This window comes from Lagenorhynchus albirostris, chromosome 9, assembly GCF_949774975.1.
Source record: "Lagenorhynchus albirostris chromosome 9, mLagAlb1.1, whole genome shotgun sequence".
Taxonomy (NCBI): Eukaryota; Metazoa; Chordata; class Mammalia; order Artiodactyla; family Delphinidae; genus Lagenorhynchus; species Lagenorhynchus albirostris.
In genome coordinates, this window is record NC_083103.1 from 87,049,282 (window position 1) to 87,072,542 (window position 23,261).

At 37.2% G+C, this 23,261-nt stretch overlaps 1 protein-coding gene across 1 annotated transcript in view; it reads right to left on the minus strand.

The window, feature by feature from the left end:
* ARHGAP20 (Rho GTPase activating protein 20) overlaps positions 1 to 23,261 on the minus strand; it is a 150,448-nt gene that overhangs the window by 121,295 nt on the left and 5,892 nt on the right. Inside the window, exon 2 of the mRNA XM_060157943.1 lies at positions 11,572 to 11,654. Within this exon, the coding sequence (XP_060013926.1) occupies positions 11,572 to 11,654 (83 nt within the window). The remainder of the gene's footprint in view (positions 1 to 11,571; positions 11,655 to 23,261) is intronic.

Consider the following 23,261-nt stretch of genomic DNA (forward strand, 5'->3'; position numbering starts at 1 on the left):
TAGAAAATAATTAAAAAGCAGCTATTCTAGAAAACCATAATTATCAAAAAAGTTAGGATTATTAAATGTCCTAAATTAATGTTAATTTATAGAGTATGCATCACAGAAACCTGCCACAGGACCATTTTGGATTCACCTCGCAGAAATTATTTTTTTCCAAAAACTGAAGGGTTAGTCTCAATGGAAAAAAAAAAAAAAGACCAAGCCAAAGTTATATAGATACAAAATGAAGTAGACAACTGAAACTTGGTTGATCTTCCAGATGTTTCAGGCTCAAGTGCTTTGGGAGCCTTGGAAGCTACAAATTAATGCTACAATCCTGTATTTTGCTTTGCATATGCACACATAATATTAAGAATACTGAACTCTTACAACTCATTAATAAAGAGACAAATAACCCAATTAAAAATGTTCTAAGTTTTAAATGGAAAATTCCCACCCAAAAGATATGCAAATGGAAAACAAACACATGAAAGATGCTCAATGTCATAAGGGAAATGAAAATGAAAACCACAAGCGATACCTCTTCACACTCACCAAGATGGCTATAGGTAAAAAGATGGAAAATAACAAGGATTGGTAAGGATATGGAGAAGTCAGAACCATCATATATTGCTGGCAGGAATGGTGCAGCTGCCTTGGAAAATATTTGGCTCCTCCAAAAGCTAAACATAGAGTTACCATATGATGCAACAATTCCACTCCTGAATATATGCAAGAGAAATGAAACACAAAAACTTGCACATGAATGTTCACAGCAGCATTATTCATAATGGCTAACAGGTGAGAATAACCCAAATGTCCATCGACTGATGACCAAATAAACAAAACTGTCGTATCTATCCATATAATGAAATATTAAGAACAAAGAAAAGTAATGAAGTATTGATACAAACTACAACATAGATGAATCCTGAAAATATCATGCTAACTGAAAGAAACCAATTACAAAAGACCACATAGTGCATAACTGCATTTATATGAAATGTCCAGAAGAGGCAAAGCTATAGAGACAGAAAGGAAGTCAGTGGCTGCTTAAAGCTAGAGATAGGGAAAGAAGGGACATGGGAGAGAATGAAGAACGACAGCTAATGGCTATGGGGTTTCTTTTAGGAGGGATGAAAATGCTTTAGAAGTTGTGATGGCTGCACAACTCTGTGAATATACTAAAACCCACTGAACTGTACACTTTAAATGGGTGAATTAAATGGTATGAACTCTATCTCATTAAAGCTGTTTAAAGAAAGATTGTCAACTGGCCCCTTTTCCAACAAATTGCATGATCTGGGGAATGAGCGTTTTCATTTATAAATGGGAACAGTATCTGTTTCCATCTTTCCACTTCTAGCAGTAAGAATACATAAAAGATATATAGGAGAAGTGTTCTAGAAAGCTAGTTTCATGACTTGAAGACGACTGTATTGGTTATCACTTGCTACATAACAAATTACCCCAAAGCATAGCCACTTAAAACAACAAACATGTATCATCCCACACAGTTTCTAAGGGTCAGGAACCAGGGAGTAGCTTAGCTGGGTGCGTCTGGCTCAGGTTTCTTATGAGGTTTCAGTCAAGATAGGGCTGCAATCTCTGAAGACTTGACTGGGGTTTGAAAATCTACTTGCAAGGTTATTCACATGGCTGTCGGTTGGAGGCTTCAGCTCCTCCCATTATAGGCCTCTCTGTAGACGGCTACTTAGGACATTGCTTCCCCCAGAGAAAATGATTACAGAGATGGAGAAAGTGTGAGAGCAATCGAGACAGAAGCTTGGTCTATTATAACCTAATCTCAGAAGTGATAAATCACCATTTTTGCAATATCCTATTGGTTACAGAGATCAATTCAGATACAATGTGTGTGGGAGGACTGGACAAGTATGTGAATTCCAGGAGGTAGGAATCATTGGGGCCATTATGGAGACTGGCTACCAAAATGACATTATGACAATAAACTAACCAAAGATCCCACATAAGCAAATGCTTGACCTCTGCACTAAAAGAGGATAAGGAGGATACTCATTTCTTAGTAGGGTGACAGACACACACTTGGAGATGTTTTAAGAGTTGTGATACAAGGGTTTGTAAGAAGCATTCATACCATTTTCCATTCTCCTTATGACTGAGTTATGGTTAGCCTAAAGAAATACAAAATTGTACAGTTGGGGGCTGGTGGAGAAAATATATAAAGGATTTAGTCAACTGCACCCTCCCCCTCCTCCCACCACTGACAGGTAAGGAAAGAGTCCTGGTTGAAGAAAGGCTAGATGACTCCACCAGGGTCATTAGTGATAGAGCAGAAACTAGAATCCATTCCCTGTGTCTTCTCATTACACCAGGAGCTATGCATCAGAGAATCAATGGCAGTGACTCATTATACAGCTGAGACGTTAAACATGTGAGCATTAAACCAACAAACATTAAACTGCTGGTCATTCCAGAATTGGCATTTCTTTGTGTAGCTTTTTGACGCTGGCTGTGTCACTTTCTCAGGCAGCAGTGGACTCTTATCCTTCTTTCTACTCCAACTGAGAGTTGACTTACTTAGCTAGGGGAAGAATCACTCATTCAGCTCAGCTAATATTTATAGAATATCTGTTCAATACCTAGCACTAAATATGCAGATATAAGAGCAGAAAACATGGTCCCTTCACTCATAATGCAGGTAGTCAAGTAGAAGAAAAACCTATACCTGGAACACTGAGAGAATTAGACATTATGTGACATGGCAGCACAAGGATTTATATATTTTTAATAATTTTATTTAACAAAAAACTTATATAATGCTTAAAATGTGCCAGATATATTACAATTTCAACTCCTTTAATCCCCTATGAGGTTATCCCCATTTTACAGATGAGAAAAGTGAGGCCTGAAGAGGTTATGAAACTTGACAAAGTTCTCATGCTTGGTAATAAGGAGGGCCAGATTCAAACCCAAGAAGAATGGCTCCATAGTCCATACTTTCTTAACCATAATAGTATGGAGGTTCTCAATAATACTAACAATTATTCTTCTGCTTTTTTAAAGGTTTTGAAGGAAAGTCAATCATGAAATTCCAAAGCTCCTCTGAGAAATCTTTCAAGATGTACAGGGTAAGGCAGTATTTAGCCCAATATAGTAAGGGTGTCTTAGGACAGCCTGCTAACCCCGTGGCGAGGGGTGAGGAAAAGTGAATAAACATTCACTAATGAGACAGTGCTTTTCTGGTGCCACAATGAAAGATAAAACTGAATCATAACTGCAATTAACAAATTAGGTTATAGTTGGAATAAAGAAATTAAATGGATGTACTGTTCTGCAAGTGCAGAAATAAATTAATTTGACCCTGTCAAAGCTCACTAGAATGTAGAGAGACTTACACCTTCTAAAGATTTCCTCCCAGAATCATACGATAGGAAAATAGCATACTACACCAGGAACAGATGTATTTGATCATGTTTAAAGAATACGAAAAGTAGTTTGAAGAGAATAAAGTGATATGTGGGCCTGGGAAACCTTTTGCTTAACAAAGCAATGAATTCCATTTTGGTAAAAATTTGCCAACTTCGCCACTTTACAAAGCAATTGCTGCCATCTTTTTCCTTTACATCTGATTTTTTTTTTTTTTTTTTTTTTTTTTTTTGCGGTACGCGGGCCTCTCACTATTGTGGCCTCTCCCATTGCGGAGCGCAGGCTCCGGATGCGCAGGCTCAGCGGCCATGGCTCACGGGCCTAGCCGCTCCGCGGCATGTGGGATCTTCCCGGAATGGGACACGAACCCGCGTCCCCTGCATCGGCAGGCGGACTCTCAACCATTGCGCCACCAGGGAAGCCCTACATCTGATTTTTACTTTGGAAAATGTTCCTTGCAAGGAAAGACGGGACCCTGTAGACTGCTGGTAATCTTCGTGTATTAAATTTCTACTTGGTGTTCTGTTCATCACATACCTTGAATCATCTACAGGTCCTAAAACCTCAGAACACATTGTCCAAAACTGTAGGAATAGGCCTTATTTACAGCCAACTGGCATGTAATGCAAGGCAGCACAATGAGTAGTGTTTTTTTCTTTTAAAAAAACCTGAATACAGGTTTTTATCTAAGGTAATATAACAGTATATTGTAATTTTGAAAAGGTTTTAAAGATTTTTTTAAAAATTCCTCTAAAATTTAAAATTTTATTTAAAAGTCTTCTATCAAAAAATTGTATCTAGGTACAAAAGGTTTATAGAATTCCAAAGGAAAGTCTAGTAACTTCCCTTTTAAATTGGCTTTTCCTTTAAATTCTATCAGTTACCATAACTAGAGTCTCAGCCTGAGGATGGCCTTTATGAGATCATTCAGTTCATTTCAATGACCATATCTGTCAAGTTTACACTTATCACAGGTAGAAGCAGGTTTTCATTCTCTTATGAAAGTAGATTTGACCACAATCCTCAGTAAACTACTCCAGAGCATAAATGTTCTCCTTGCATTTGAAAGTATGGCAAGTTATCATCCACTTTAGACTCATTAGATGTTAGATGCTAACATGACAGAGAAAAAGGAGATGGAATGATGAGGAATTTGCAGAACACAATGTGGGACATTCTGACTAGGACGATGTTAGCATGTATATGAGTGAGTGAGTGTCTGTGTGTGTGTGTGTAGAGTCATACATAACAGGAGTGAACTGACCAAAAGGAAGAAGTCAGTTAGCAAACAGCTGCTTTCCTAGTCTCGAATGGCTTCTGCTTTGGCTCTCTCACCCTAGTATCCTTACCCCAAACTAGCTAATTCTATATGTGTCTAATCTTGATTCATAGCTTTGGCACATATGACGCTCCTGGAGCCCCTTCATCTCAAGTGGCCAAGCAAAGCAGGTCAATCCTCCATGTCTCAAGCCCTTATTTCCCAGAATCATCCTAGGTGTACTTTGAATTTCTGCCTAGGGAGACCTCAAGAATTGTCAGGGTCTACCAGGAATAAATCCCAAATATTCTGAGCTAATCTTGCTTCAGGCCAGGCCTAGATATATAATTATCTTGCTAAAATGAATTTAATACTAGAGTCTAGCTGGCTTCCAGATTGCATCTTTCATCTTTTAAAATTTTCCATCTATTATGGTCCTCAAAGAGTCTCTTTACCAGGATAATATGAACTTCTATTTCTTTATTAATGCTTCCACTACTACTACTACTACGACTACTACTACTATTACCACTACAATGACAACATAGCCTTCAACTACTACTATTACCACTACAATGACAACATAGCCTTCAAATATACTACTATTACCACTACAATGACAACATAGCCTTCAAACATGCGCTAGAGACTACATTGAAAGCTTTACATATATAATACCCATTTAGTCTTTCTTACAACATTATGAGGTAGGGTTTATTATTATCCCTGGTTTAAAAACCTACCCAAGATCACATGACTGGTAAGGGGCAGTATTGGGATTCAAACCTAGCAGTTTGGCTCCAGAATCCATGCTCTTAGATACTATATCATATTCATATGTTTGTGTAATGCAAAGAATATTCCATCAAGATCAGAGACATGGATTTCCATTCCTATCTCTAATGTTAATCAGTTGTGTGACCTAGGGCAAGTCTTTGACTCCATTTCTACTATATAATGATCCAGCCTCAATGATTTGTTTCTAGTCATACAATGCTGTGGTAATAAAGTAGGTGCTTTTCATTAACAAATGGTACTGGATAATTCAGGAGGTTTAAAGCTTGAAAATGAAATGTATCTAAGGGAAGGAAAGAGGCAACTAAAAATAACTAAGTCAAGCTTTTAAACATCCTCACTTATTTTCTCATTTCATATTCTATGAAAGCATTAGATTCATATTTTACAGAGGAAGACCCTGAGACTCAGAGATTAGGTAATTTATCTGAGGTCACACAGAAAATCAGGATGGAGAGCCAGCATTTGAATGCAGCCAAAGCCCAAGCACTTCCTGCTGCACCACAACACTTCCTTGGCATTGCCTTTCTCTCCTCTCAGCAGCAATAAGCAGAGGTTTAAAACGTAATATACGTAAAGTACCTACTACAAAGTCTTTCAAGCAGCACACACACAATAAATTGATTTGGAAGTAAGGATGGAGATGCGTGAATACTAACTTGAAAGTGCTAACATTGTAACTTAAAACAAAAATGGGTATATTTTTGTGTATTTTTCTACAAGGTGGGCTGAATACCACATCAAAACAAGTGAATTTCTGGAAGAAAAGTTTTTATGACTTGAATTTATCCCTAAGTAAACGATGAAGAAGTACCACAAGAATGCCACTATATGTGGTATTTACAGACCACATACATGAGTTCTTGTGGTATTCTGCTGCATGAAATAACTTCCTCACAATAAGTCAGAATCATTTCGTTAAAAGTAATCTTCCTTTTTCCCTAGCCAGAATTTCACAAATAATACCAATGAACAAGGAAGGTCTTTTACGTATTGGCTACTCAAAGGAGGGCAGGAGAGTCAGGAACTACTGTGCTAACTTATTAAATTCCTATTGTAGTTTGGAACTGGAGTCACTTGCTCATTCACCGATTCATCCAACAAATAATAATTGAACACCAGATATTATTTATAAGGCATTATTTTATTAACAAATGTCAGGGACATTAAAGGGAACATGACATAAACTGTAATGCCAGTGCAGTGGGATGAGTGCTGTGGTTCAAGATAATACAAGGTGCTATAGGGGCACGAATGTTATTTACAAAGGCTTAGGAGTTCCTGAAGAAAGTGACATTTGAGACAATGTTAAACAGTATACTGTGTTTAGGAAACTGCAAGTAATTAAGAATGATTTAGAATTCAGAGTAAGTGTAGGAAGTATTGAATTTCAACAAATCATAATTATATAGCAATAGAACTAGAAGTAGAAGGGTTTAACAGATAATAACTTCAATACTCTCATTTTACTTTTAAGGAAACTAAGCCCTCTAATATAGGTGCCCAGAGTCTTACCAGGAGGATGGCTATTACATGAGGTGAGGTCATCCTTAAACACAGTACTGAACACTATTGTGTTTGAGAGTAAAAACAGCTGAGTGCAGCCATGTTGGAAAACCACTAACCTTCTTAGTGTGAAAGATACGTGTCATCTGCTATACCAGCTAATACAATAATTACTTAGAGGAATCACCTCCAGCTGATCAATGGTGTCCAGATAACCCCCCAAAAAGTTAAAATCTCTAAATTGCCCCTTCCTTATGAACTCGATGGGTTAAACAAAGAATTTTGGAGATAAAACTGTGTTTAACACACAAACACATTTAAGTCACCACTTAACCTATTTCCTCCTCTTTTAAACCTAACTCTTGTTAATTAAATTCAATAAAAATTGAGATGCAACAGCTGTTAAGTGAAAGGATTCCATTAAATCCTCTGTGGATGTTTGCTAAACTTTGGACAAAAGCTTTATCACCTACAAGTCATTAATTACTAAATTACACTTTAACTAGGGGACAACAGTAGAAATAACGTTCTACTGCAAAGCCAAAATCAAATATAGGTTTAACTCAAGAAATATGAAATGCTATGATGGCTTTATTTAACTCAAGGAATATGCAATGCTAATAAATAAAACACTCAATTCCTTTGCTGTCTGTCCACACACTGTGTACAAATCTTTTATAGGTTAGCTCCCATGATATTACGTGCAAAGAGATAGTAAGATTCTTTTTAGGTACTCGAATTTTGTTGCATAAAGCTCTACTTCAGATAGGTGTGCTCAGCTTAGACTTCAGAAATTTTCCTTGTTTCCTGGGTATAAATTATGGAAAAGCAAAATTCAAATTATGAAAATTTGAGTTATTTTAAACAACTTTGAAAAAAGAAGTGATTTACTTTATAAAACAATTCACTACAAAGTTTCTTTAAAATAGCAAGTTCATTAACTGGTTGATATAACTTTTCAGGAGTGTACAGTATATAAAGATGGTCAAAATTCAAAGACTTTCTTGAATGGTGGTTGTAATAGGATTTGATCTCTAATGTTTTAAAAAAACTGCAAGACTTGAAAATGCAAAGAACTAATTTATCTATATTAAAGTGAGAATTTAAACATTACAGAAAGCAAATAAAAATTCTAATCACACTTGCATAGACAAGGTTTAGAAGGACATACAAATGATTAATCATGGTTACCCTTGGGGATGGAGAGGGGACTTTGCTTTTGGTTTTATAATGTCCACACTGTTTTATAAGAAATACATATTATAATCCTGTACTTCCTTAAAATTTTGGTTCAGTATTCCCTTTTTAAAAGCATTCTTTTATAAAAGGATTCTTTTGTAGCAGCCTGTCATAGTGGTTCTCTACCAAGAGTGTATCAGAATCAACTATGAAGAGTTTTTGAAAAATATGTAGATGCCTGGGTCCCTCTGCAGAATACTGACTTTAAAAGCTTCGGAAACCACCAGACTAGATGACCTTTAAGGTTCATTCCAATCCTGAGATTACACTGCTTACAACTATTTTGTACACATTCAACACCCAATAGCTTTTTGGGTTTTTTGGTACACACGTTAACCACCCAATACTACATAGCATAAAAGCATTATTTCTAAAAGATAGGTGAAGGTCCTGTTCCCCTGCACTATGCACTCACACTACTGACCTGGAGAAACTCACAGGAAATAAACTGAAGATTAAAACATATCCATCTTCAACTTAAATATCCTTTTTTATTTTGCCAAAAAACCATCATATTTCCCTATTTCTGAGGCAGGAATTTGGGAACTGACTCTAATGTAAGCACCAATTATTGCAGAGGTGATGGGGAGGCAGGAGTGGGGAAGGACATGGTTGTATATTATCATATTGGTTCTCTAACTCAAAACAACCCCAGTAAGTCAGGTAAGTGTTAGCTTTTCCCTAACCTGGCACTTAATCTCTATCAGTCATTCTCAATCCTAGATCCAATGTCCCTTTGTTATATAAAGGACAAATTCATATACATTTATTCCAATTCCTCCTTTTCTATCTTGAAACAAAATTCACAGATATTTAACAGAATTTCAAAAGTGTCAATAAAATACCCTGATAGTAACATAAAGGGAAATGAAAGTAATTAATAATAAATTATGTATTTCAATATGTATATGCTCATTCATGACTATATTAAAAGACAATGAAGTAGTCAGATATGTTTACACCTACTTATAATGAATATATTTAGATTTAAGATAAGTAGGATGATAAGAAACTATTCCATGCAACAAGTACGAGAAAGTGAAGTAAAGCCAAGTGATTTTCTGAAATGATTCCAAACAATACAAAGTGCAATTATCTCTTGGTATGCAAGGTACCTACATTTCTGGAAACTTTAGTGTTTATTATATCTACATAAAAGGATATAAAATACTTTGTATATAAAACATAGTTATAGGCATAGATAATTATATAAATTTTTTTTCCCCCTCTTCACAAGTATTCCATACATGGTACATTCAAAAACTATGCAGGGGCCACAAAACTGTTGTGTTGGATGTCCTGTGCATTATGTGATGTCTAGTATCTCTGGAGACTGCTCCCTAAATCATTTTGCTTCACAAAATTCCAGAATGCCCCCTGGAGGTTAGTACCACCCTGTTGAGAACCAATGGTCTATATGAACTTTCAGTACCTACATGCATACTGTTGTAAATCCTCACCCTGGGTTAGCGGGTAAGTGGGCCACTATTTGACCCCTGATTTGGGGCTAAAGCTTCTCTGATACGAATAAGGGCTACATTTTTGTTTTTTTTTTTTTTTACATCTTTATTGGAGTATAATTGCTTTACAATGATGTGTTACTTTCTGCTTTATAACAAAGTTATACATATACATATGTTCCCATATCTCTTCCCTCTGGCGTCTCCCTCCCTCCCTATCCCACCCATCTAGGAGGTCACAAAGCACCGAGCTGATCTCCCTGTGTTATGCAGCTGCTTCCCACTAGCTATCTATTTTACGTTTGGTAGTGTATATATGTCCATGCCACTCTCTCACTTTGTCACAGCTTACCCTTCCCCCTCCCCAAGGGCTACTTTTAATTAAAAAGCTTAACACATGTTCATCCCAGGAACTTCCAATAAAAAATTTTACCTAAAACTGTTTACCTGTTTTTAAAAAAGTGAATAATAAAGCTATTTTTACATATACAGTAGAATTAAAGACAATTCTGCCTCCTCTGTCTATCTCCCCTAAAAAATAATTTCTCCTGAGTTTTCTAGGTAAGCAAGGTCAAACTGTGAAGATATAACCATTCTTTTCTCATCCACATGAATGCAAAGATATACTAATGTAAACAATCTAAAAGTCATTTATATATGGCACTGAAGTATATTACTGTATTATTCATTTGGCAGAAGAATATCTTCCTAATTAAATTTTGATTAGGCATCTATTAAAAGTAATTTACATTTTCTGATCAACCCAATGACTAAAGCGTGTGTCATTTGTGGGCAGCTGGGGGAGCTGCTTGAGTCTGAGAACTTGCTGAGTACTAAGAGGGGAGGGACTTAAGTATTTTGAAAGTTTCACTCTTTGGGATTTGGCTATATAATTTATTTTGGACACTGAAAAAAAATTCCATGCCTTCACATAGATTTTATGTTAAATTAGCACACCATTCATAGAAATATCAGATATATCCTCACTTTTTAAAAAGTGATAAGGACTTCACTTTACATGAAAGGATTCACATATTAGAGGAAAATCATCACAGGTTTCCTTTGAACATAAAATGCCTCTGAGTTAAAATGCCATTAAAAATTATTGAATAAATTAATGATTGAATAGCCATTCAATTTCTAAGTATTATGAAAGACTCTCTTAAGATGTCCACAGCCTGTTTTTCCACTTTAAATTTCACTAATTAATCACTAATTAATCTAACCAGTAATGCCTAAAAGGAATCAACACTCATTTTTTTTTTTTTTTCTTTTCCCGGTACACGGGCCTCTCACTGTCGTGGCCTCTCCCATTGCGGAGCGCAGGCTCCGGACGCGCAGGCTCAGCGGCCATGGCTCACGGGCCCAGCCGCTCCACGGCATGTGGGATCTTCCCGGACCAGGGCACGAACTCGTGACCCCTGCATCGGCAGGTGGACTCTCAACCACTGCGCCAGCAGGGAAGCCCAACACTCAATTTTTTAATAATCTTAATCTGGCTATCTTTCTTCATACCTAAAATTGGTAAAAACTTGCCTTTTCCCCATACACAGGCATCACCTTATGATAAAAAGTAAGCAAAAGTTTGTGCATAACCAAACATGTATAGTGGTTAAAATAACTTATCTTTAGTATACTGATTTCTAATTGTTTCCATAAATAAACTTTAACAATGTGTGGAACATGCATGTTTGTGTACCATGTGATGTAAGATTCACTTCTGAATCAGTTTTAAAGCAATTGATCACCAGCTCTTAAAAGGCTTTAAGTGTCACATAAAGAATAGGCCTTATTAAATAAACTCAGAAGTCATATTTTCTATTATTTAACAGAGAATTCTGGTCTTGATAAAAAGCAAACAAACCCTACAGATTAAAGAAATGAAGCACATACCAAATGTTTAACACAAAGCTTTTCACTTACTTGGTACTAGGTCGTTTTTGCAGAGCTTTATCCAGGATAAGAGATGGAGCACTCCTCCTCCTTTCTGCTAGTGTTTTCATTTTCTGTAGAGGAAAAAAGATCACAATGAAGACCACATGGCTTGTAAAGCAAGTAAATGCCTATTTTCAATCCAACTCAGCAAGTTTTGTATTGCCTATCCTTACCTATCAAGGAGTTTGCAATCTTATTCTGGAAATAAATAATAACATCTAAACTAAGATAGTAAGCGTCAAAAAGTGGTACAGGCAGTAAGTATTTTTTATGGTCAGAGAACAAGGTGGTTAAATGGTGACTAGAGTATTTGGGAAAACAGCTCATAACCATTATCATCAACTGCAGCTTTACTGCTTATTATGTGCCAGGCCCTATGCCAAAGGCAGGACTGGATTATCTAATTTATACTCTAAAACGTCATCAGAGTAGGTTCTACTAGATCTATTTCACTGGTAGGGTAGGCCCCAAACTGGGCTTCAGGGACAGACAGAATTTGAAGAGATCAAGTAAATGGAGAAGATAAGTAGTTAAAGCACAAGATGGAGACCAGATTTCTTACACATTTAATAGACATTTAAATTTAAATATTTACACATTGGGGAATCTGGTTTTCAAAGGAGGTTTTTTTTTTTTTGCTGTAACTTTAAAGAAAAAAAAGATTTTTTTTCCTTTTCTAAGTGGTATATAAATATAGAATTAATTGGATAATTCAGGTACTTTGTTCTACAGGACCTAAAATTTGTGGTGAGGTTTTATTCAACTTGAATTACCCCGACAATTACTCTCTAAATTTTCAATCTTACAGATTTAACACCTCTAGATAGAGTCAGAGGAACTGCCACTGGATATAAATGTGAAAATTTACAATACAGTCACAAATAGCCATGAGTGAAGTTCAGGTTGTGTCACCAAAGCATTCTTCCTGCTCTACTCTCTCACCCTTTCCTGGCCAGAAGTCTCACCCACTGCCTGAGGGCCTAAGCCAGCCATGCTTGGGACTGGATGCTCTAAAAAAACCCCACATAAAACCAAGTGGCTCAGTATCAGTTTCTCATTACATGATTCATAAAGGAATTGCTTCTTAATAAAACCTAGATCATCCTAAGGAAGAGAAGAAAAATCATCTAGTGAGAAGGGGATACTAGACTTTGGCACAATTCTTTTCCCCCAGTTTCACCATGCCCCCATGGATCTCTCCCATTATTGTTGGCAGATGTGTGAGAAGTCAAATGCTGAGTGTATCTATGTCATCTAGTAGACTCATATTCAGTGCCATGGCCTCAGTGTTGCTGTTTCCTCCATTAATCTTTTGGCTCACACATGAAAACTAAATGCCCAAACCTCCTCAGTATACCTCAGACAGCAACAGAAACAATTACGTAAAACATTAATAAAGAACAGGAAACAAATGGGTAAGAAATATAGAACACCATACTTCTCAATCAGGAGTTATTAACCATGAATCAGTTTCAGGGCAGGTTAAATTGTATAAAATTTTTTACATGATAGTATTTGGTGCCTTCCTTCTGAAGAGAAAGCCCACAGTTTTCATCAGATTCCCAGAAGAATCTCTAATCCCTCCGAACCCCAGTGATTTTGATAAACTACTTTATATATTATAGCTCTTAAGCCCTATCCTACTGTTTTCCATTAGTCACATCTCCTGGGAACCCAACTCTCAGGAATCTAACATCCTGAGGCCAGTGTGAATGTAGAGGTTGCAGGGTGAAGGGAAATCTAGGAGACAAGTATTTGTATTGCAAAGTCCAGCGGCCTGTCCCCATATGAAGAGTCTCAATTCTGAAAGATTAGGTTGATTTTACTTAGAAAGGTGGCAGTTTGTTCCTATGCAGATTTTCTGCAGGATTCTGTTTCACCTTCAGGTCTAGGTTTGATTCCTACTCCTTATCCTGAATCCCTTTACTCAGGATCTATTTACTACGCTTTGAACTTTGAAATGCTCCCAATCCTTTAAGCTTGACCTGGGCCCCTTACCCTCGATCTGTTTTGACCTTGAGGGTCTGCCTAGCCTACCTGAGCAGGGGCCACATTGCTGGACCTGTCTCAGCAGTCTTACTTCTGCTGCTCCTAATCCTCTGACACCACTTTCAGCAGATCCAAGTGCCTAAACAAGATCTTCATTAACATATGATTTCTAATTCTGAGCTCCCTGGTTTTCGGGTTTACAAAGAATTTGGAAAGGGCTCAAAAACAGCCATAAAAATGATTTTAAAATGTGAAAAAAAGAAAGAACCCTAAGACAAGTTAAAATGATCTTAAATTCTTCATTTGGAAACAGTAAATCTCCAAAGTAATGCAGTTATTATACAGAGGATAGCAAGGGTCTTCCAAAGAAGATAAGGCGAAAAGAAATGCAGCTATACTATAGACTGAGAATCCAGGTTAATCCTTCAAGATATTTATAAAAGCTGTGAATGAAATTATGAACATAATTTCAAGGGGTTCAGAAACACCCAACAAGGATTCTTGAGGGATCCATGGACTCCAAATTTGAAACCTTCCCATACAAGGAAATCCTTCTGAGACTGACGGCTGTTAAACATGAGAATGGATAATTAAAGAAGAGTGACAAATTTTCTTCTGTAAAGGTTCTTTTAAAATAGGAGTTTTTCAGGGAGACCTAATGTAGTGTACCATTTATATATATTTGTATATAGTAATTAGATTGTGTTTTCTTAGTTATAAAATTGGCAGATGTGTGAGAAGTCAAATGCTGAGTGTATCTACATCATCTAGTAGACTCATATTCAGAGAATGCAATCAAACTACAGGCAAAATATTATTTTTATTTGAGGTCCTATTGTTTGTACTGAGACTTACACCACTACTAATGAGACATGCAGCCTAAGGCAATTCAGACACCCCTCTGGGCCTCCATTTCTGTATCTAGAAAATGAGAAAATTTGGACTACATAGTCTCTTAGGTTCCTTCTACTTCTGATATTCTCATGTTAAGTGTCTACCAAAGATTCACCCTGGATATGCTAGAAAATAAACATTATATACAAAATGAATTTAGAATTTGTAGGATTCATTTCTCTTGTAAGTAATAAAAAGTCTTAAGAGTTGTCAATATAATGGGAGCCTAGGTATTAATTCATTCAAAATACATATCTCTTTCTTTTGCTCAAAAGTATAGCAAAACAAAGAACCAATGGTGACTTCAAAAAACTTCACATATCTATCAAAGAATCTGTTTTCAGGCAATAAAGACTTGGATTTTGTTTATAACAACTGTGTGAAATACAATACATGGAAATAGAAGGAGACTATCGATTCCTTTCTAAATGTACAATACTACAAACTTGTCAGGACAGACTAAGGCTATACTTATATTGTACCAGCACCAACAAATTTCCCAGTTGTTCAGTGACAGGGAAAACTATGATCGTTTGCCTCACAGGAAACAGAAAATAGGTTTAAAACAGTGTAGGTTTCTTTGTTAGCTTAAAAATTGTAATCCACAGTGGTTTTTCAGAATGCCCAAGTGCTTGATGTCTATATTGAGATTACCTCATAAACACTGGATGCCATTCTGAAACTGAGTAATTTTTAAAAGGTAATCTTCTAAATTGACAAACTAAACATTAGGGAAAAAATCAACTGCATTAATCTTTTAGAAATGATTTTCTTGATTTTGTACCATTTGCCAAGGTTTAAGCACTAGAGAGCAATTAGATCTTTGGTTTTCTAAGCTGTCTCCTCTGCAGCTATATTCAGTATCAGAGGCAAAAAAACTATTCTGCCAAAGAGTAAATGAATGGAGATCATAAGTGAAGATGAGACCCAAATGCCTACACTTCATTTTTCTTTCATGTTTCAATAATAACACAAAACTGTAGCAACTTTACCTGCTAACGTGCAAGGTGCTTTCCACTTCAATTCTTTTTTTAATCAGTTGGATGAACTAAATGTTGAATTCTCTGTGTTCCTAACTTGCTTCACAGCTATGCCTCAGTTACAGCATTTCAGATTATATTATAATTATCTTTCTGCCCCTTTCTAGAGAGCAAGGACTACATCTTATTTCCAAACTTTCTCCCGTCCTTCAACAACTACTGAAATTCTACTCTGTAGCAGACCTATCTTTGCATTCCTAGAGCCTAGTACAATACCTGATACAAACTATATACTCAATAGATGAAGGTTTTAAGTGAATTTAAAAATCCACTCATTGTCCCCATCTACACTACTGTGCCCAAACACACACACAGAAACATAAACAAACTTTCTTAAAGGGGTTCTGCTGGAATGCTGTCACTAAGGAAATATAAGCATTTGCTATGGAACTGGATGGTAGAATCATCCTTGTACATTGCAAACTACATCTTTTGACATAGTGTTGACATTTACATTACCATTGAGTTTCATGGTAAACATTTGTCTGATGATTCTTTTAACTTGTTGGCAACTTAATTCCTTGCCAACAAATGGTGCTGGGAGTGGATATCCACATGCAAAAGAATGAAGTTGGACTCCTATCTCACACCATATACAAAAATTAACTCAAAATGGATCAACGATCTAAAAGAGCTGAAACTATAAAAATTTTAGAAGAAAATATAGGCATAAATATCTGTGACCGTGGATTAGGCAATGGTTTCTTAGATATGACCAAAAGCACAAACAACAACAAAAAAACAGATAAATTGGACATCATCAAGGTTAAAACTTCTGTGCTTCAATGGACACTATTAAGGAAGTGAAAAGAAAACCTACAGAATGGGAGAACATTTTTGCAAATCATGTATCTGATAAGGGATTTGTATCCAGCATATTTAAATTTAAGGAACTGTTACAATTCAATAAAGACAAGTAAGCTAGTTTAAAAATGGGCAAAGGATATGAATAGACAGTTTTCCTAAGGAGATATATAAATGGCCAATAAGCACATGAAAAGGTGCTCAACATCATTAGCCATCAGGGAAATGCAAATCAAAACTCTGAAATACCACTTTATACTCATCAGGATGGGTACAATAAAAAAGACAAATAAATAACAAGTGTGAGAATGTGGATAAATTGAACTGTTATTCACTGCTAGTGGGAATATAAAATGGCGCTGTCACTTTGCAAAACAGTTTGTAAGTTCTGCAAATGGCTAAACATAGAGTTACCATATGATCCTGAAATTCCTCTTGGGTATATAACCAAGAGAAAGGAAAATATATGTCCACACAAAAACATGTACGTGAATGTTCACAGCAACATTATTCATAATAGTCAAAAAGTGGAAACAACCCCAATGTCCATCAACTGATGAATGCATAAACAAAATGTGGTACATCCATAAAATAGAATATTACTTGCCAATAAAAGAAAAGAAGCCATGAAATGTACAACAACATGGATGAATCTTGAAAACATCATGCTAATTAAAAGAAGTCAGTCCCAAAGGACCACATACTATATGACTCCACTTAAATGAAATATCCAGAATAAACAAATCTATAGGAACTTAGATTAGTGCTTGCCTGGGGGTTGGGGGATGAGGGAATTGGGATGTAATGGCTAACGGGTGCAGTGTTTCTTTTTGTGGTAATGAAAATGTTCTAAAATTGTGGAAATGAATGCACAATTCTAGGAATATACTAAAAACCACTGAATCCACTTTTAAGTGGATAAATAGTATATAAATTATATCTCAACAAGGCTGTTAAAATGAAAAAAACAAAAATAACAGCAACAAAAATTAACTACCAAACTACTAAACTACTGGGCTCCAGCCCAGCAAACTGGTTCATAGCCAGAAGCTATAATTTTCCTTACTCATATAATAATCACCTGAAGTATATTTACATTAAAATGGAAATTACTTATTTGTTTTTTGTCCAACATGTTTTTGTACAAAATATCTGAGTGGCTCTCCATTTGAATTCCTCAGAGATCTGAGGAATATGCCCACCTGCTTATTGTGGTTTGCCACTATTTCTTCCCTATTCCTCCAGTGCCCTACTCAGTATTTCCACATAGTAAATTCTCAATAGCTGTGTGTTAAATCAATGAATTAATGCTACCAATACCTGAGGGTTTAAGGTGGTAATGCAAGTGTGCCTACGTAGGAAAATAAGATTGTAAGCAGGTTATCGAAGAAAAAAGTTTTGTTCTTTTATTTTCAACAACGCATACAACACTGTTTATATTAAAAACCTATATGTAGGACTTCTCTGGTGGTGCAGTGGTTAAGAATCCGCCTGCCAATGCAGGGGACACGGGTTCCAGCCCTGGTCTGGGAAGATCCCACATGCCGCGGAGCAACTAAGCCTGTGCGCCACAACTACTGAGCCTGTGCTCTAGAGCCCGCGTGCCACAACTACTGAAGCCCATGCACCTAGAGCCCGTGCTCTGCAACAAGAGAAGCCACCACAGTGAGAAGCCCGCAGACCACAACAAAGAGTAGCCCCCGCTCGCCACAACTAGAGAAAGCCCGCGTGCAGCAACGAAGACCCAACACAGCCAAAAATAAACTAGTTAATTAAAAAAAATTTTAAAAAAGAAACCTATATGTAGTCTCTCACTGGAATTTTAACTTCGTGTCAACCAGGAGATACAGAGCTATTTTTGGAACCTCTAGATCACTCTGAATCTGGTCATTCTCAGTTCTCATAGAGATTTAAAGGAAAAAAAGCCTAGCAAAAGAAAGGACCAGGATGAAAGAGTTAAGTCAGATGGACTACAATTTTTCATACTTTGCTTTGTTCCAGTCACTTTATGAAGAAAAAAATTCAAGCATTTCAGTTGAATTTAAGTCAAATGTACTAAAGTCACTTTCAAACATTTAAAATTAGCATAACGTTAAAATAAGGACTTTGAGGAAAGCTTTTAAGAACTCTAAACTTTCAAAGATAGAAAAAAATGTTTAATCAAATTTACAAATTACCTTACTCAAATTTGACTCTTAATCCTTTGTGGCTAATCTGTACAATTTAGTGAGCAATGAACTATTTCTTTCTTGTCTTCCGTACATGTCTGCTGCACTTATTTGCAGAGACATATCTCAAAGACATCGGCCCTGCAAGGGAACAAGGAAATTATTTTTACCCCTGCCCCTTGCTTCTATGTCCTATTACCACAAGGTTTTGACCACTGGATGAGCTGAAGCTTCCCACTATTGTCACTTTTGTCTGTGATGAGTATGATCTTCTATTTACTCATAATCATCCCAGCCAAAATCAGTTTGAGCATTTAATTAAAACAAATGTCATCCCAGCCCTGACTATCATAAAGGGATATAATTTCTTTCTGAAATTAAGAAAGAAATGTTTCTACTTTTGGCTATCTTTCCTCTTTCTGTGAGACAACAACTTTGAAATAAAATAACAAACCTAAGAATCTATGTAATGTAGAAGAATCGGCACTGGGCTAGAAGACATTGGACCTAAATTCTGGATCCTGCTTCTATCACTTCTCAGAGTCTTCTCTGTAAAATGACATGACTGTTTGACCTACCACAAAGAATCAAAAAGATTATATATGTGGAAGTCCTTTGACAGGGAAAGCACCATGGTAGTATAACATACAGAGTAATGCTTTGGAGTGCATAAGTACTGTATGTAATAAATATGAGAATAGTAGAACTCCCCTTCTACATTATTATTTGTTCCTCTGTCTCTACCCTACCCATGCAGACTTCTGGAGTACCACTATGTGCCTTCAAGTTGGCTGGACTTTCTTCTTTGGCAAAGCTACCAGTTTCAACCTCCTGTCATGATTCCCTTTAGTAACACCCTGGAGTAGGCAAGGTTGATCACCAATGGTCTATCCCTAATATTCCCTTACAGGGCAGGGCTTCACTAAATTTTTCACATCACAGTCCATACGAAGTGCTATTATTTCTACATCCATGGCACACTGTGACAAAGGGGTTCTCTGGTTCCCCAGTGCCCATCCACCTGCATGAAGGCTAAGAGGCTTGAATGTATCAGACATTGTTGGAAAACTCGGCAACCTCTCACTTCCTCCTGCAGAGGGGAAGAGTACAGTGATCAAATCCAAAAACCATAATGGTAAAAACCAGAGTGTATCAAATAACAATAAAAAACAGGCCAAGGGCTTCCCTGGTGGCGCAGTGGTTGAGAGTCTGCCTGCCGATGCAGGGGACATGGGTTCGTGCCCCGGTCCGGGAAGATCCTACGTGCCGTGGAGTGGCTGGGCCCGTGAGCCATGGCCACTGAGCCTGGGCATCCGGAGCCTGTGCTCCGCAAAGGGAGAGGCCACAACAGTGAGAGGCCCACGTACCGCAAAAAACAAAAAAGAAAACAAACAAAAAACAGGCCAAGATCCGATCAGATTCAGATATACTGTAACCTCATAATGCCTCCTGTGGAAACTGAGGTTCCAGATGGTGAATGTAGGGGTAGAAGAGGAAATACAGACACTCTCCTAGGTATAAATTAGGATGAAGGTAAACAGGGAAAGCAAAAGGCCACAAAGCAGTTGGGTTTTCCAGATCTTTGAAATATGAGCTGATGTGGGCACACATACATTCCATTTTCAGAGTCCACACACAAGTGACAAGACATCCAGAAACAGGCCTTACCTTTCAGTTGTGTCATGTGACAGCTGTCTGTCAAAATTAGGTCAAGGCTGTTCAGCACAGCAGTGACATACTGATAGAGCTATTTCTGCTGTCAGTTGGATGTTTCTAATCTAAACTTGTCCTGGATAAAGAAAATCAGACTGAAACAAAATTATAAAATAAACTGGCTATGTTGCCTTCAAGCCCCATTACTGGTGGCTGACAAAAGGCAGTTTCCTCTGATCCCTTTCCAGTCTCCCACATTGTGGCTAAGTCTTCCATAAGCAAACAAAAGATAAACATCACCCCATCCTAGGCTGCTTCAAAAAACTGCTGCTGTGGCTACTAACGAATTGAGCATTCACCTTGAAGGCTTTCTGCACACATTAGAATCTTAGAGTCCCTGTGATCTAGAAAACTTGCTATACCAACAGAACAGGAAAGCAAACTTTCACCTCAATGAAAGTTTATTTTAAAGGTAGTCTGGGGACTTCCCTGGTGGCCAGTGGTAAGGAATCCACCTTACAGTGCAGGGGCCATGGGGTCCATCCCTGGTCAGGGAACAAAGATCCCACATGCCACAGGGCAACTAAGCCCATATGCCTCAACTAGAGCCCGCATGCCGCAAACTACAGAGCCCATGTGCTCTGGAGTCCGCATGTCACAACTAGAGAGAAGACCGCACGCTGCAACAAAAGATCCTGCATGTCTCAACGAACATCCCGTGTGCCGCAACTAAGACCCGACGCAGCAAAAAGTAAATAAATAAATAAATAATAAATAAATCTTAAAAAATAATAATAAAGGTAGTCAGCAAGCTCAGGCTACTTACTATACCAAAATAACACAGACTGGATGATTTAAATGACGCAAACTTATTTCTCATGGTTCTGGAGGCTAGGAAGTCCAAGGTCAAGGTGTCAGCAGATTTAGTTCTTGGTGATGGCCCTCTTCCTGCTTTGCAGACAGCTGCCTTTTTGTTGTACCCTCACATGGGGTACACAGAGAGCAAGCTTTCTGGTCTCTTATAAGCGCCGTAATCCCATCATGGGGATTCTGCCTTCATGACCTCTTCTAAGCTAATTATTTCCCCTATCTCCAAATACAGTTGACCCTTGAAGGACACAGATCTGAACTGTGCAGGTCCACTTACATATGAAATTTTTTTCAATAAATACATACTATAGTACTAAACCATATGAGGTTGGTTGAACATGTGGATGCAGAACCATGGATAAAGAGTGCCCACTGTAAAGTTCTAAGTGGATTTTTGACTGTGTGGAGGGTCAGCACCCCAAACCCCCACATTGTTCAAGGGTCAATTGTATTATCATACTGGGGGTTACAGCCTCAAAATCCGAGTTTCGGGAGGACACAAACATTCAGCCTGTAACAGAGGTTTTTGCCAAATACCCTGGAGACTGAGGGGTATGAGTCATGAAACTCCATCAAATCACAATAATAAAATGTACATATATGTCCTCAAAGCACTGTTTATATGAGTGTATGTATATATAAGTTTGTAAACACACACATATCTAACCTTGATATTATATACCTATTTATTTTTGTGACACTGTATAGTTTATAACATGTTTTAGCAGCAATTTAAATTGAAGTCCAGTGTATTTTCAGCTACTGATACCTTCTAAGAAGGCAAGTTTTATAATCACAGATGTTTGTTAAGTTGTATGTGGTCCTATAAGGCACAAGACATCTTTACTTTGAAAAGAAGAACCACCAAGCCCTGGATGGCAGGATAAGAACAGTGAAAGAATTCAGACACCCAAATTATTGAAGTTCAAGTTTTCACTTTCTGAAGATGCTATCAGCTGTCTCACTTCTCCCAGTCTACTGAATATGTTCCACCTCTTATCCCGCAGACCTTTCACCAAACCCTAAATCAGAAGAATGGTGAAGGGAAAGAGTTATAAATTGCTTCACAACAAACTTCATTTCAGAACCAAAAAGCAACTGCACCATTTAGATATCTGTGACTTGTGAATTTTCAGTCTATAAGTTACAACTCTCTGTTTAACTTTGAGGACTCAATATTCAAAATTAATAATTACTTTTTACACAAATGTGTAAAGAATGTGTAAAAATAAAGTATCTTTAACTTTCATTTCATAAAAAACAACATATTCTGTTCTAATATATGAATGTCAAAGTCATGAAAATTAATTTTTCTTTTTGCTATGTTAAAATGCACTGCTGTGTTCACATTTTAAGTGAAGATGACTATGGAAGAAAGTTTTTTCCTACACTCAAGATTCATGATATCAAAATGCTTACTGAATTGAGAGTTTCAGCTGGGTTTCCCACACACAATTTTCCACGGTGGAAACAACTGAGGCATAGGATTCTGTGCATCCACACATAACTTTGAAATATATTTCTATGAGTTTGGAGAATATGCCAAGTTTTCCAACAGCATTAATGTGGAAAGCAAGCCTGGCTAAAGAGCTCCTGAAATATGAGTGCCTTATATAAAACATCTGAAAATGACAGATGACAGATACCAAGGGATAAAGATCACAAACTTCCAAAGAAATTATAGCAATGATTGTGTCACTGATTGTCACTATTAGTCAATATTTACTATGATGGTTAATTTTATGTATCAGCTTGACTGTCCATGGCATGCTCAGATTACACATTATTTCTGGATGTGTCTGTGAAGGCATTTCCAGATGAAATCAGCATTTGAATTGGTGGACTCAGTAAAGTAGGTTGTCCTCCCCAATGCGGGTGGGCATCATTCAATCCCTTGAGGACCTTTACAGAACAAAAAGTGGAGGAAGGAGGAATTTGCCCCTTTTTCCTCCCTCACTGTCCAGCTGGAACATTTCATTTCTTCCTGTCCTCAGGAAAAGATGGTGGTGAATTACACCACCGACTTTTCCGCAGATGGCAATCATGGGACTCCTACTGGTCTGTTTTTCTGGAGAACCCTGACTAATACATTTACCTAACATTTACCTAATGGCAGCAGTGAACATAATATTCTGTGGTACACGGAGAATGTAGAGACTCTGCTCCCTAAAGAATGAAATTATCTCTCAGGAGAAAAACTTCTCAAATATGGCTTGTTCAACTGCTTATATAAAATTCACATCTACTCTCCCCTACATCT